The sequence below is a fragment of the Erpetoichthys calabaricus genome, chromosome 18 (assembly GCF_900747795.2).
Source record: "Erpetoichthys calabaricus chromosome 18, fErpCal1.3, whole genome shotgun sequence".
Lineage (NCBI taxonomy): Eukaryota > Metazoa > Chordata > Cladistia > Polypteriformes > Polypteridae > Erpetoichthys > Erpetoichthys calabaricus.
The window spans coordinates 14,573,041-14,586,867 of record NC_041411.2 but is presented as its reverse complement, the minus strand read 5'-3'; the positions used below and the strand labels follow the sequence as shown (position 1 = coordinate 14,586,867).

General features: G+C 37.8%; 1 protein-coding gene across 1 annotated transcript in view; it reads right to left on the bottom strand.

The window, feature by feature from the left end:
- si:ch211-225b11.4 (thyroid adenoma-associated protein homolog) overlaps window positions 1-13,827 on the bottom strand; it is a 57,213-nt gene that overhangs the window by 7,360 nt on the left and 36,026 nt on the right. Inside the window, exons 24-30 of the mRNA XM_028824904.2 lie at window positions 12,768-13,004; window positions 10,665-10,869; window positions 9,868-10,074; window positions 7,091-7,341; window positions 4,952-5,122; window positions 1,802-2,071; window positions 160-365 (exon numbers count right to left, since the gene is read on the bottom strand). Of these exons, the coding sequence (XP_028680737.2) occupies window positions 160-365; window positions 1,802-2,071; window positions 4,952-5,122; window positions 7,091-7,341; window positions 9,868-10,074; window positions 10,665-10,869; window positions 12,768-13,004 (1,547 nt within the window). The remainder of the gene's footprint in view (window positions 1-159; window positions 366-1,801; window positions 2,072-4,951; window positions 5,123-7,090; window positions 7,342-9,867; window positions 10,075-10,664; window positions 10,870-12,767; window positions 13,005-13,827) is intronic.

Below are 13,827 nucleotides of genomic sequence, written 5' to 3'. Positions count from 1 at the left end.
TATGCTCTTAGAATGGGGGAAGCTCTACTTATTCTGCCAAGGGTATTTCAGTAAAAATAAAGTAACTAAATCCATAGCACTTATATTTCCTGGAAATGTATGATTAATAGCAGGAGCGCATGAAGATATGCCAGTGATGAAATGGAGATGTGCCTTTACCTTGGGTGAACCAGTGCCTGGTGTACTCCATGTCATTCAAGATGACTACTTTGTTGGTGGTCACCCAGTCCTTCAAATACTCTCGTAGCTGTGAATTAGTAGCCATTTTCTCAGAAAGTCGGCAAATGTAAGGCAGGAGCATCTTAGAAATTACAGCAGGTTCTGCAAACACGTTGGTTTCATCCTGTTCATAAAGGGTGATTGATCTGTTGGGGATATTGGAAGGATGATTACAAACCATGGCACTTCTGTAAACAATTGGGAGATCAAAGTTCTAAGGCAACAATCAAACAGATACCCCAGCTGGTCAATCGATCTCATTAGGGGAAAGATGGGTTTAGTTTAGTCTTTTAACAAAAAACACCAAGGAGAGTTTGTTCATAATGAACTACAGGTTTAAGTAACAAGATGCTTGTGGTTCAGCTCAAACCAATCCCTGACGGATTTGGGCAGCCTGGACTGATGCAATTCAAATCTCTAGGTGTTTCTATAACACAAGATTTGCAGCAACTTGAACAGAGAACTCAAATGACAAACACTAACATGAAATCTCTCAGCCTGTATAGCATATAGAGAACAGAGTTCAATGTCACAGTATAAGAAGTTTAATTCAGAATATAAGGTCCTCAAGGAAGGGACATCACTAAGAACCTCAAATATTTTTTTCCTTCCAAGATTGCCGCTACATGTACTACGTAAACCAGACAGGACTGCAGAGCCGCAGCCTTCTCGAGTGAAGTGAGAAGTAATCTGTTGACTAAAGAGTCAGTGGCCCGTTGTCTTGTTTACAATTGTCCGAATGTGTCCAGGGCAACATTCAACCTGTGAACATTAGGATCTAGCTCCAGCCTCACTGCGCCACATGTCTTGGGCCTGCACCAAATTAACATCATTTTGGACAAAAATCTTTGAATACCTATCAGACAGCCTTGGTGTCACAATCCGTCCTAATCCACTAACAGCTGTGTTTGGTGGACTCCCAGATGGGGTTAAAGTGGAAGAGGACCAACAAACTAATTCTGTTTATCTCGCTACTAGCACATAGACTTGTCTTGCTCAACTGGAAGAATTCCACACCACCTCTTAAGTCAGCAGATAAACGATGTCCCATACTATTTGAAAAAAATCTAATTTTCACTTAAATAATCTGTTCAAAACTTTAAAAGATGACCGGATCTAATCAATAACATTTTAGAATATCAGGGAAAATGATACTCTTCTTTTCTTGCTGCTTTTAAAAATTTGCTGTGGTTGTTGGCCCTCTTCTTTCTCTTTGATAAGGGTTAAATTTTGCTTTGGTAAGCTTGACTTGATTATATGTAAATGTTATTTGCTTCAATAAAATCAAATAAAAAAAAGCTTAACACTAGGCTTTTATCACCAAGTACTTATTTGACACAAACTCTGTACATACTAAGTGGACAGAATACACACAGTGTGCCAACTTATAAAATGAACCCCATTCAAGCTTTTATTACTGTAATCATTAACAGCAAAAAAGTAACAAGGTGTCTGCAGTTCATAGTTGATACATTGTTAGCCCTGTATTTCAAATTATGAAAGAAAAAACTTGTTGAGTGTGATAATTCAAATGACTGAGACAACGAGATCAATATAACGAGACAAAACACAACATACTCACTCAGGCCCCTCCAAGTCTTGAAATATACGCTTCAGGTCAACTTGGGGAAGGTGTGATAACAGCATGTCTAATGTCCCACGGTTTTCCCAAAATTCATCAAGAAGATAATCCAAGAGGTACAGCAGAGCTTTGTTGGCCTGAACAGGAAGACAGCTGCAGATACCCCTTAGGTTCCATCTCTCCCAGGTCAAACTGGAGACAAACTCTGCAGCTTCTGCTCTAACACGTGCATCTTCATCTTGTAACATGAGAATACTGGCATTTATTAACCTTTCCAAATTAGAAACAAAAATATGCATCACATTTGAGCATTAAAAGAAGTATTAGTATGCTCTGATGAATAAGGGCCTTGGCTGGAGAACAAAAAGCCACGGCTAAAGATATCAAAAAGCCCAAAACATGATAATGTGGTACAAGTGATAAAATATATTGAAGTATTCTGCTTTTTAAAAACTCAAAAAAAAGTGGAGATATAAAATATGATATTTACAGCTGTGTAATAGTAACAAGAGTGATAGCACAGGTTTGATAGTCCACAACATCCTTAATTGATCATTTAGGCAAAGTTTCATTCTTTCTGTACATTTATGTAGCATTTTCTCCCTACTCAAAGTGCTTCAGAAGGTAGGGGGCCGCATCAACCATCACTAACATGTAGCATCCAGCTGGATGACGCAACAGCAGTGATTTTTGTGCCTATACACTCGCCACACCTTAGCTCATTAGGTGGTGAGAGAGCCAATTACAGATGGGATAACTAAGGGGCCAGAATGACTAGGCCATGGAGGTCAATTTGCAAAAGGGGAGTATATGGCTACCATTGGATACTTTCTCCCAAGCAGTTGTTTGCAGAAGGTCTATAGCATTCATGAAAATTTCATGCTCAAAAGACCACACTGCTGTCAGCATAGCAAATGAGATAGAAATAAGCCTGAGCAAGTGGGTATGGAGACAGAGACAAACCCCCATTGTTGTGGTAACAGATAATGCAGCCACAGTGAAGGCAGCTAACCCAACCTGCTTCATCCACACATTACAGTTTGCACTAGATGAGACCACTATGTCTGTTCCAATGGTTTTTCTCTGAAACAGTAAAATCATAAAATATTACATCTCATATCAATCACTATTCACTATAAAATGAAAATAGTGTGTAAGGTTAAATAGAAAGATGGAAAGCCATTAATGATTAGAGTTCTAAACTTGCAACCATGACTGGAAAGATTAAGACCTTGGGGTCTGAGAAGTTACAGTTCCCAAAAGACTGGTCAGAATACTCTTGTTGACGCCCCTGTAGAATCCAATGAAAATGGATGGAGGAAGGTTTACTTTCCTTTGTCTCTGAAGGAGATGGAGATGCTGCCAGGTGTACAACAAAGAATTTGGTGCTCTTGACCATTTCCACCACAGCGGCCTCGATGTACAGTGGGGTGTGGACAGCAGGGGCCCCTCTGAAGTTATCTATTTCATCATGTCCACGTTAAGAGACAGATTGTTGCACTTGGACCAGAACGGCAATCGTGGTATCTCCACTCTGTAAGCCGATTCACCCCCTTTGCTGACAGCAAAGTTAAAAATGGTGTTATAGCTGCATGCAGCTGTACAGTCAAGAGTCAGCAGAGTAAGCAGAAGAGGGCTGAGGACACAGCCCTTGAGGGCGCAAGTACTCTGTGCGATGGTACAGGAGATGGTATTTCTGACGCAGATTCTGTGGGGGTCACCTTATCAGGAAGTGAAGAATTCAGTTGCAAAGGCAAGTGTTGTAGCCTAGCAGACTAAACTTCCCTATGAACTCCTGAGGGATGATGGTGTTAAGTGCTGAACTGAAGTCCATGAACTGCATTAAGCACAAGTGTGTCTTTGTCCAGATGGGACCGGCTCAGATAAAATATGGTATCCTGTTTGGAACGATTTGGGCAACAGACACTAGAGAAAGCCATGTGATGATGGAAATGTGGCTTTCCGGTGGCATAAGACTAGCTTCTCAAAGCACTTCATGATAACCAGGGTGAGTGCTACAGGGCGATAGACATTGAGGCAAGAAGCAGAGGACTTCTTCGGCACAGGTGTGATGATGGTGGTTTTGTAGCCACAATCCTCCTAACTCTCAATTTAATATCACAACAGTTTTCTTCTGTTGATATTTTACACAATTGAAAAATTTCATTTTAAAATTACAAGTATACAGTATTTGCATTTCAGTGTCATGGTACTCAGGTTTGGGTATTTGTTTTGTATAATTAACGTTGCATTAACAGCCTGTTCCAGTAACTGCTAAACTGCAGAGGTTTTGCCTTAATATCATGGGCTGTGAAAAATAATTAAAATATAAAACTGACCGGACGCAGAACAATCTAAATATCAAAGCCTGCAGATTAATTTACAAGGCCAATAACATGATCAATTTGTACATGAGGACAGCGTTAAGTCTCCTACTGGGGGTGTCTTGGATTCTTGTGTTGGCCCCAAGCTAATCAATAATCTCTGAGCATCCCACAGAACAAAAGCAATACTCACCGCTTTCCAAGCCCTGTCTGCCGCACATATTGAAAATGAAGGCACCACAATGCAATTACACAATCAACTCTGCTTCCATGGCAATGCTGACAGAAAACACGATTATCTAAAACGGACTTCTAACTGCCTACGCAAGGATTAAATAACACTAAGGATTTTTTAACACTGGAATTTAAAAAAAAAAAAAAAAACTGTCAAATTATTCTTTGAACACAATGTTTATAGCAAAATGAACAACCAATTTAAATTAATCATCAATGTAAGTAGTACCTTTCATTCAATACACATCCATAGATCATATAGTGGCTTACTGAATGGTACAGTAAACTAATATTTTTTTTTTTTCATAAAGGAATCAGAAAAGGAGAATAATTGATTTAAATAGAATGCTAAAACTGGAATCCGTTACTTTCAGTTCCAGTGAACTATATAGCATCCAAAAGGAAGACGCTGCTCCAGTGATTTAGCTTAAAGATGGATGCATTTAGCAACTAGACTGCTATTTGAGAATAAAATTATCCAGTCTTCCTTTATATTCATGTGCCAACAGGATTATAAAACTATCTCCATTTTTAGATAGCATAGTAAGCTGCATTACAGACTGGCAAAAGTGGTTTAATTCATGAATGTTACCTCAAAGCTAGTGTGGCATGGGAGACACAAGTGGTTGAGAAGTGATGCAATAAGGAGACACCAACAAAGCGCAGCGACTTTGCAGCTGAAAATCTTAGGATCTCAAAGGATTGAGGAAGGGCATGCTCCTCCAACACTGAACACCAGCGTTGCAGCAGGCAGTCATCTACACTGAGGATGAAGGGAAATGAAAGAAAGATTAGGAAAAAGGCAGAGGATAAGAGGAAAAATAGATTTACTGGGTCACTGTCACATGTACAGTTAAATGATTAATTGCCTGTAATCCACTACACACAAAGTATGAAACCCAAGACAAATTTTGACCAAAGAAATTCTTTTTATTCCATCAATCCATATCTTGTACCTGTTCAGTTCTTTACGGGGACACTTAAGCTCACCTCAACACTTGCATTCACAAGGCCCACCACTGGGTCATTCCAGTGCTGCCAGTTACCATAATATGCAAGCCTTTGGGTTGTAAAAGAAAACCCAATGGCAGAACTGTAAATCCAGCAAACAGAGACCAGGCTAGAAAATGAAATTGGGTCACTAGATCTGTGTGTGTCAGGAACAATCACATCTGCAAGACACTGGTTTAAATCACACTCTGGGTAAAGGCCTGGACTGTGCGGGTAGTGACATAAGGATATTTTAGAGTTTAGAAAGAGCAAAACTTTTAAAACATCCTCCTTTACTACTTGTGATAGATAATCACTAGTGTGTCATTTACTACACATCCTTCTTGAAGGAAGGTTAACAGTTATGCATGACATCTGAAATATGAGGTTGAGGCCACTATACCAGAAAGTTAAGTAAAGGGATCAAAAAGTAATAGATCATAGAAAAATAAAAATTGTTAAATATATAAATATATATTTCTAAAGTATAATATAGAAAAACCACTACGTATAACAGATAGGCAAAAAAAAAGAATTAAAAGGTCTTTCAAGACTTGAATCCGATCTTCAACATCAGTAACTCCAAACTTGACACTTAAGTCTGTTTTACAAGCAAACTATAATCTCTTGGCTCAAGCATGACACTTAGAGAGTTAACAGAAAAAAGGTTACAACAAAACTAAAGTCACCCTTTACCTTGAGCACTTAATTGAAATTTTCCAAAAACTGGCATTGTTACTGGTCTCCATGACTGCTCTCTTATTTCAAAGCCACACTGCAGAGAGCATCTATGACAAGTAGGAGTAGGCAGCATCATGCTGTCATTCATTGGATTTGTTTTTTGCAAGGAAGTGTGAACACAAAACAAAATTATACAGAGTAAAACAGATGCCATATTTGCCTTTTGTAGTCAATTAATCTGAAATTTGTGTTGCTAGCTGGCCAGACCTTCTATTATCTTCTTGTGTGCATATTCACTTACACTTTCAAGGGTATACTGTATAATTGTTAAGTACTCCTGCCCACTGCTATTCAGCAGGCTGCTCTGACAGAGCACTTCTCCCCCCTGGGAATCAATGCTTTTTCGATCACTCAACCATAATTTCTACTAACTGAACTTGTGGGACTTTTATTCCATATGTGCACATTCTTAGATTCTGAAATACTGCATCACTATGTAATCTTATGTTACATTTTTCTTTTAAATTTGTAGAACCCCATGAGCTGGAATATTAAGTATTGCTTCACATAGTTATTAAATTTTTTCTGTGTTTCAAGTAATTCTGGATGAGATATAGTGCCTTGTACAATGTGATCATTGGTGAAACATAAGTATGTTTCAGTATGCTTCTAAATATTTCAGATGAAGTGGTCTAACTGTGCATCTCTCTCTTACTATTATGCAATTTTCAAATACATAAAGGATGCAGATACACTTGTATCATACTGTTTTATTCTTTTACATTTGCGAAAGCCTCCTTTCACGTGGAAAGACTACATAACAAAAATAACCCGAATAGAAAAAAGTCAAGGAAAAATTTCCTCCTCTGGCAGCTATTGCCCAAGTTCCTATTTAAAACTAAAACTGACCATAACTGACAAGAAGTGTGTTCTAGTTATGTACCTTTTAAGAATACAGTGAGTACCACGTGCCTTATTAATTGACAAATTAATCTTTATCAGTTAATGCTAGAATGAAGTGAAATCCAGATGACATCGGACATTACAGTTCAAAACTTACCGTCTTAGAAGCAGTAAGCTGGAAGCACATAATGCATGTGCAAGGAGATCCGGGCCAGCCAGTCTGCTCTCTAGCATTGAGATCAACGTTTCAGCACAGTCAGAAAGTTCATGATCAGTGGACTTGTGCACGGAAGAGTCACTGCTAACACCAACATCCTCCATTTCACCAACCACAGTCACAAATGCCTCCAAATATGCTTTCAGAAATGCGACATCTTTCTGCATCGCCACTGCATTCTTTAGGAATTTCTAAACACAGCAAGTCGTATCTTAATATCATGGTTTTCATGTTTGAGCTAAAGCAATTTCTCACAAAATGACACTCTGTACACAAAGCTTCAAAAGAACTCCAAAGATCATAACATTCAAGTTTACTTAGAATCACATTGGAAGGCTTTGGCCAAAAAAATGTAAACAGTAAAATGTGTTTTCCAGTTGTAGGAATCAGCTTATTATCACACAATTGACGGACTTGGATTCTCTGTTCTTACTTTGGGTCAAGAAAAGAAAGTGCAGACTAAAGCAAAGAAGGTAAGAGGGATAGCAGACACACTTATACAAGTTATAATGGTGGAAAATTCATTTACACAATGAAGATTTTAATGGATACAAAGTAGCTCAAACAATATACCATTAAAAAAAGTAAAAAAACTAAAGACATGCAATGTAAATCCGTAACCAACAGTAAACGTCAGATCACATTTGTTTTCTTTTTTTGATTAGTTTATTAGCCTATAATTGTGTAAATGCCTTTAACTGAGCTAGACTGCAGCCCAATGCACCTTAATGCTGTAGTAAAAATGAGAGGTTTATAAATGAAAGTATGGACATTACCAGAGATTTAGGCAACTGGAAAAGGGCATGTGCATCTCTGGAGACTGGCAAACTCAATGGATAAGCCACAGTGAAACCAAAAATAAGTGTGAAGCCTGTGATGATTTTTTGTGCTCTATAAATGTTTAGTGATACTAACACATTAGTTATCAGTTTCTATTACCAGACTGTACAGGAGCACATTTTTTTCTGCTTGGCTGCCCTGCAAAGGACCAGCATACTGCTACATGTGCATCTTAATGAAATAGATTATTTCAGCCAGGAGAAGGAATAATGAGATTGCCTAAACATTTGCCTCTGGAAATGACTTTTGTGGACATTCCAATCCATGGCTGCTGAAAACACAGGCAATGCAATTGCATCCACACACTACAAAATCCTTAACAGTTAACCCGGTTATGGATTTACATGGCCATGTAAATGAAATTATTCAAGGAGAAATCTACCTCTGTTAGTCTGGTTTCTCAGACACCAATAACCCAATTTCTCTAATCAGAGTGACGGTTTACATGGAATTTTAGAAGCCAGATTTCTGTGAATAATTGGGTTATTGAAGCCAATGTAAACATGCTAACTATGCAAGGAGAAATAAACAACAGCTCAACTAATTAAAAAAAAAACTATTTGTTTCAAACATGAAAATCAATTCAGCAAAAGTGAAAATTAGGCAAAAATGTTCAACTTTTTTTTTTAAAATAAATTTAAATAATTAAAAAGTAAAGCAACAAATCCCCATCCTACTACTTATGACTTAAATGCAGCCAAATCTGCTTTAAAAGGCTGTTTATTAGTCTTACCACAACTTAGAAGGCATTCAACAGCAGCTGAAAAAAATCAAGCGGCCGAGTACATTTGTTAAATATGATGTGCTCACCACTTTTTAACCTGAGTAGGCCGTTTGTTAACCATAAATATATTTATAAAAAATATCCGGTCTAGCTCTATCTTAATTGCCATTTCTGTGGATGGTGTTACAGCCCACAATTTCAGCATGGGATGAGAATTAATATTATTTTCCAATTACCTTGCGCTTGCAAGACCCATCAAGACTTTCTTATTCAAATCAGACTTTATTTTCCAATCATTTGCTCCATTGTAGGGTCTCTCAAATCACTAAACCAGGATCTATATTGTATCTAAGCAAACAACTGGCAATGAGTGCATCAACGATGATAGTGAGGTGGAGTGGGCAGAAGAGATTAAAACCAATGGGGTCACTTTAACAGCAATATTAGAAATTATTTCCCTATGAGATTTCAAGATTCAAACAATTATGACAGCAACAACAAAAAATTCAAACTAATCTGTAAATTGGGACAGGCTTGGGCCTACTTATAGCTTCTCCATTGTCTTGCATTGTTGAAGTTTGCAGATATCAAGTTATATCTAAGAAATGACCTCAAGTCTCAGATGGCAGACTGGGTCACTACTGGCGTCACCAGATGGATTTAAATATTTTTATGTACACGCACATATTTTTTTTTTTTTTTCCTTTTTGGTGTTGATTAAAGGCTGATTATCAAGGCTGAGATGAATGGCCTTGTGTGAGGACACAGAGGTAACTTGGTTAATGGTAAATATTGTAGGAGTCTGGTGAATACAGATTGATAAATTATGTTGCCCTGAATGGTCTGTTCTCACAAAGGCAGCGCCTAATCAGACTTAATCCTACATTAAATTGATTGAGACATGCTAGAATGTTACTGTAACACCTTGTTTAGGGATTTAAGAATAATTTTGTCACTCTGTTAAATTAAAAGGTAGTGGTAAACCAATGCAACATGTCCTAAAAGTACTCCTTAGCATCAAAGATAAAAGAGCCCTGTTTGAATTCAAAAAACAGATTTAATAATTGCTTAACATTAATTTATTTCCTGAGCAATACATTAGTACAACAGCCATGTCAATGCAAAAGGGCAGACATTTAAAACAGAACATCACCTTCAAGGTTTCCTGAAGTGCCAGTCCTAGATAAGTGCCTTTCCAAGTTTGCTCCTTTACTATCCAAGCAGCAACAGATAGCCGAATATCAATATCTTTTGAAATCATAAGCTGACAAACATAGTCTGCTATTTTCACATCCCCTGTTCTGATGGCTTCGCTGCAAAGAAACTGAGCAGCAGCTTGTCGAAAAATGGCAGCACCAACCTGAAAAGAGATTGAGAAACCTTGTAGCATATAGTATAGAACCCTTCACAGAAGTGTGACATCATAAGGTGCTTTGCAAAGAAAACAATAGGACAGCTGAAAGCAACAAGAGAAAACAAAAATCATTTCATAAAAGATAAACCGCAAAGAAATACACTAAAAAAAAAAATCTGTGTGACGAAACTAACTAAAATCTCAAAAAAGAGCCTGAGTGTAAACTACAGTACAATCGGGACTTGAACAGGTGAATCAAATTAGAGCTCTAGTTTGTCATGTGCACAGCCATGTTTTTTTAGAAACCCAAGCCTACGATTAGTTATGCTTAAGTTACTGTATATATAGGCTGTGACAGTGTACAGTATATTGGTATTGTATTATTGTCACTGTTCTGAGAATACATGCAAATCAGAATTCACTGCATAAATGTCCACATGACAGTTAAACCTGAACTTGATTTTATTTCAAATCTACAGGTAGAATAACCATAACATTCTAGACATGTAAGGTTTGCTAAAATCCAGCTGTACAATATAATATGACAACAATTAAAGTGGGGAGAGAAAAATTATGAAAAAAATACACCATTGTACCTGCAGCTTGCATGGAGGTGTTAAGAGCTCAGACTGTAATTCTAAGTGCAGCTGCTCAGTGAAGCCTTCTCCACACCATTCTATCAATAAAGCTGCCACTTCAAGGTAAGCAAAACGGTTTAGTGGGCAACGCTGGCTCCGAGTTACCAGCCAAAACTTTAACTCAAACTGAGTCATAAAGTTCAGTATGGCACTGGGATCAAATCTGAAATGGTTATAAAAAGCAAAGAAATGAAAAAAGATGAATAAAAAAAACAGTAATCTCTGCAAATCAAATACTGCACATATCACAGTCTCAAGTTCATACATACTGTACATCTCACCTATTCAATTCCAATACTTTCATTTACGAGTTACACATTATCATCAACACAAACATTTTTTCTCTCACATTCACACACACAAAATTTCCCTCCAAGTTGGGTGTAATTCTATAGTTTCTTCAAGCTGGAGACAGAGGGCAGACTCTTGTCCACTAACCAATATAACCTGGAGCTCAGCCTCACATAAGGATTTCTGCACATACTTGACAAAACCCACAGCAGTGGCATAAGAAGCACACATACACACTAGACCTTGGGAACACTAACCACTTCTTGGTAGATGAAGTGTTTATTGATGACAGAAGGTGTTCTATACAGTCTATGACAATGAAATGGAAAATGCTTTTTGAAACATGGAGCCCTACATCACCAACACGGAAAGAATCTGAACTTATGTAAAATGCTGGAAACAATTAGCTAGACATATTCAACTGTATTATTTCTTAAGCCTAATATTTCAGTCAGTTTTGGCACTGCCCCTGCTCTCCTTCACAGGAAAAACCCTAGGTGACTATGGATCTTCTAATCATGAGCAGCTGGCTAGGTGCAGTACAACTGGAAATTCACTCAACATTTAGAAATGTTTAATGGTTTAATGTCATTGGTCATCTTTTTATTTGTGTTACCTGTTCTGCTCACTCAGATGAAAAGACAAGTTAAGATGCCATTTGATCTCCAATCAGCAGACAGACAGACCAGGGCAGCACAAGAAGATTTTAAATCTTTCTTGATTTTTTTTTTTTTTAAACAAAATTTATCTTCCATTTTAATAGCTGTACCTGCTACTGTATGTCTAAAGCAAAATCTGGGGTGCAAAATAAGCAATGACCCAGTTCAAGACTTTTATAGATGTCCGATTGCTGTTGTGGTAAATCTGGGACCCAGTGATACGTAGCAGCAGAATGGGAAGACACTGAGTTAAAGGTTCAAGCCAACGGAGAAGGCAGTAATTTAGTCAGTAGTGAAAAGCAAAGTCTCTTGTGTGGAATAGCTTGCAGAGGCCTTGCAGAAAGGTTATGCCAAAATATTTGATGACTCAGGAAGAGGAAGTGCAGCGCCATCAAAAGCAAAAGAAAAACAGTCGGCGGAACCTCTAACCTAGGCCAGCAGGTCTTTCTTGTACATAGTGCAAGAAGCTTCTGATAGATCTGATAGCTAAAGAAACAAACTCAACCTAAGATCATGGAGGTGATTGAGAAGCTCCGCTCTGGCAATGCTATGTGGTAGAAGAGATTCAGTCAGAAAAGGCAGTAAGTACTAGATAATATGTTGGCGTGTGTAGTCAACCCCATCTGGAATGCAGAGAAAGAAGATCTGAATTGGTAGGCCATAGCAGAGAGTTTTTCATTTTCAAAACATGTAACCAAAGCAGGTTTTTTGGGGTGCTGGATAAAGAAACTGACAGTCTTCCAAGGAGGAGTAATATTGAATCCAGATTGCCATATAATCCATTAATGGTTTTTCGTAGACGTGGAGCACAGATAGGATATAAAATTGCCACCAAGTTATGGAGAATGCTGTTTGTAGATTTGAGGGTTCAATTTCTGCTGTCTAAGAAAAACAGTCTCCTTTGAGCCTGATTAGTGTGAAACAGCCTACTGGTCCTATCATTAACGCACAACACATCAGTTTATTAAACACAGACTGTCAAAGTACTGGGCTTAGGGTTATTAGGCGATTATTTTGCTTGTAAAGCATGTTGTGAAAGGCACTCTATAAAACAAAAGAAAAGCCATGTGGTTTAATGTCAGATAGTGCAAAAAATGAAATCTTTTCCTACCTGTTCACTTTTAGAGCCTTGTGCAGCAAGGTCTTTGTCTGAAGTAACCGTCCATGTAGTTCATTGTGACTATATGCATTTCCTTCTGAAGGCAGATCTTCAATCAACTGTAAGATAAGATGACTAACAGACGAAGCAGAAACCATTGGAATCAAACTTCTAGCAGCCATCACTCGCACAGCATAGAGTGGACTTCCCGCTAATGTGAGTAATGGGTGGATGAAACCGGAGACTGCACTGAAGGAGATAAAAATTCAGAAGGTAAGATAATAATTGTAAACACCAGATACAATGTCTCAATCCACTGCATTCAGAAACTGAAATTCAAAGATAATGTGCAAGAATGTCAATGATTCTCGTCGTCTATATTTACGTGTGAGACGTAAAATATATAGTTCTTTTATGATACACACATACAGTATATTTAGACATGTACATGTATATATACTGTGACAGTGGTGTTTTTAACTTACATTTATTAATCCTGACATTTAATATAAACTGCTAGCTCACCTCTCTACTATAACACACTCAAGGAGAGAACAGCCAAGGAAGAAACATCTGCACAAAATGTGCTCCATTACACCTACATACTGACAAGCACTCGCAGGAAGCCAAGCACAGCAGTAATTTTTTTTAATTAATGTGTTGTTTAATGTTATTCTGCACTTGCATAGTCAACATTCCTCATTGGAGGCTCATTTAGTCCTGGTTAGATAATATTTTAAGGAAGCTAGGTTGAACCACATTTAATTTCTGACCCAATTACTACATTCTTTTTGTGATAATGCAACAAACACGTAACACTACACCACTTAAGTCATCCATGTTTGGTAAGGTTCTAGATTAAGCACAAGTTAGCATAAGATGAATTTGCAGTGGACAGCAGCTTGTCCTGAGGCATTTGCTTTTCCCAAAACAACCATCAATTGGATTTAGCAGGCTTGAGAGTGGAGTGTTCTGTTAGTAGAATTTTAATGTCATGTGATCTAGATCAAACAAAATGTAAACTAAAGGTACAGACTGAACCTGCAGACATGTGCTTTACCACCACAACTCC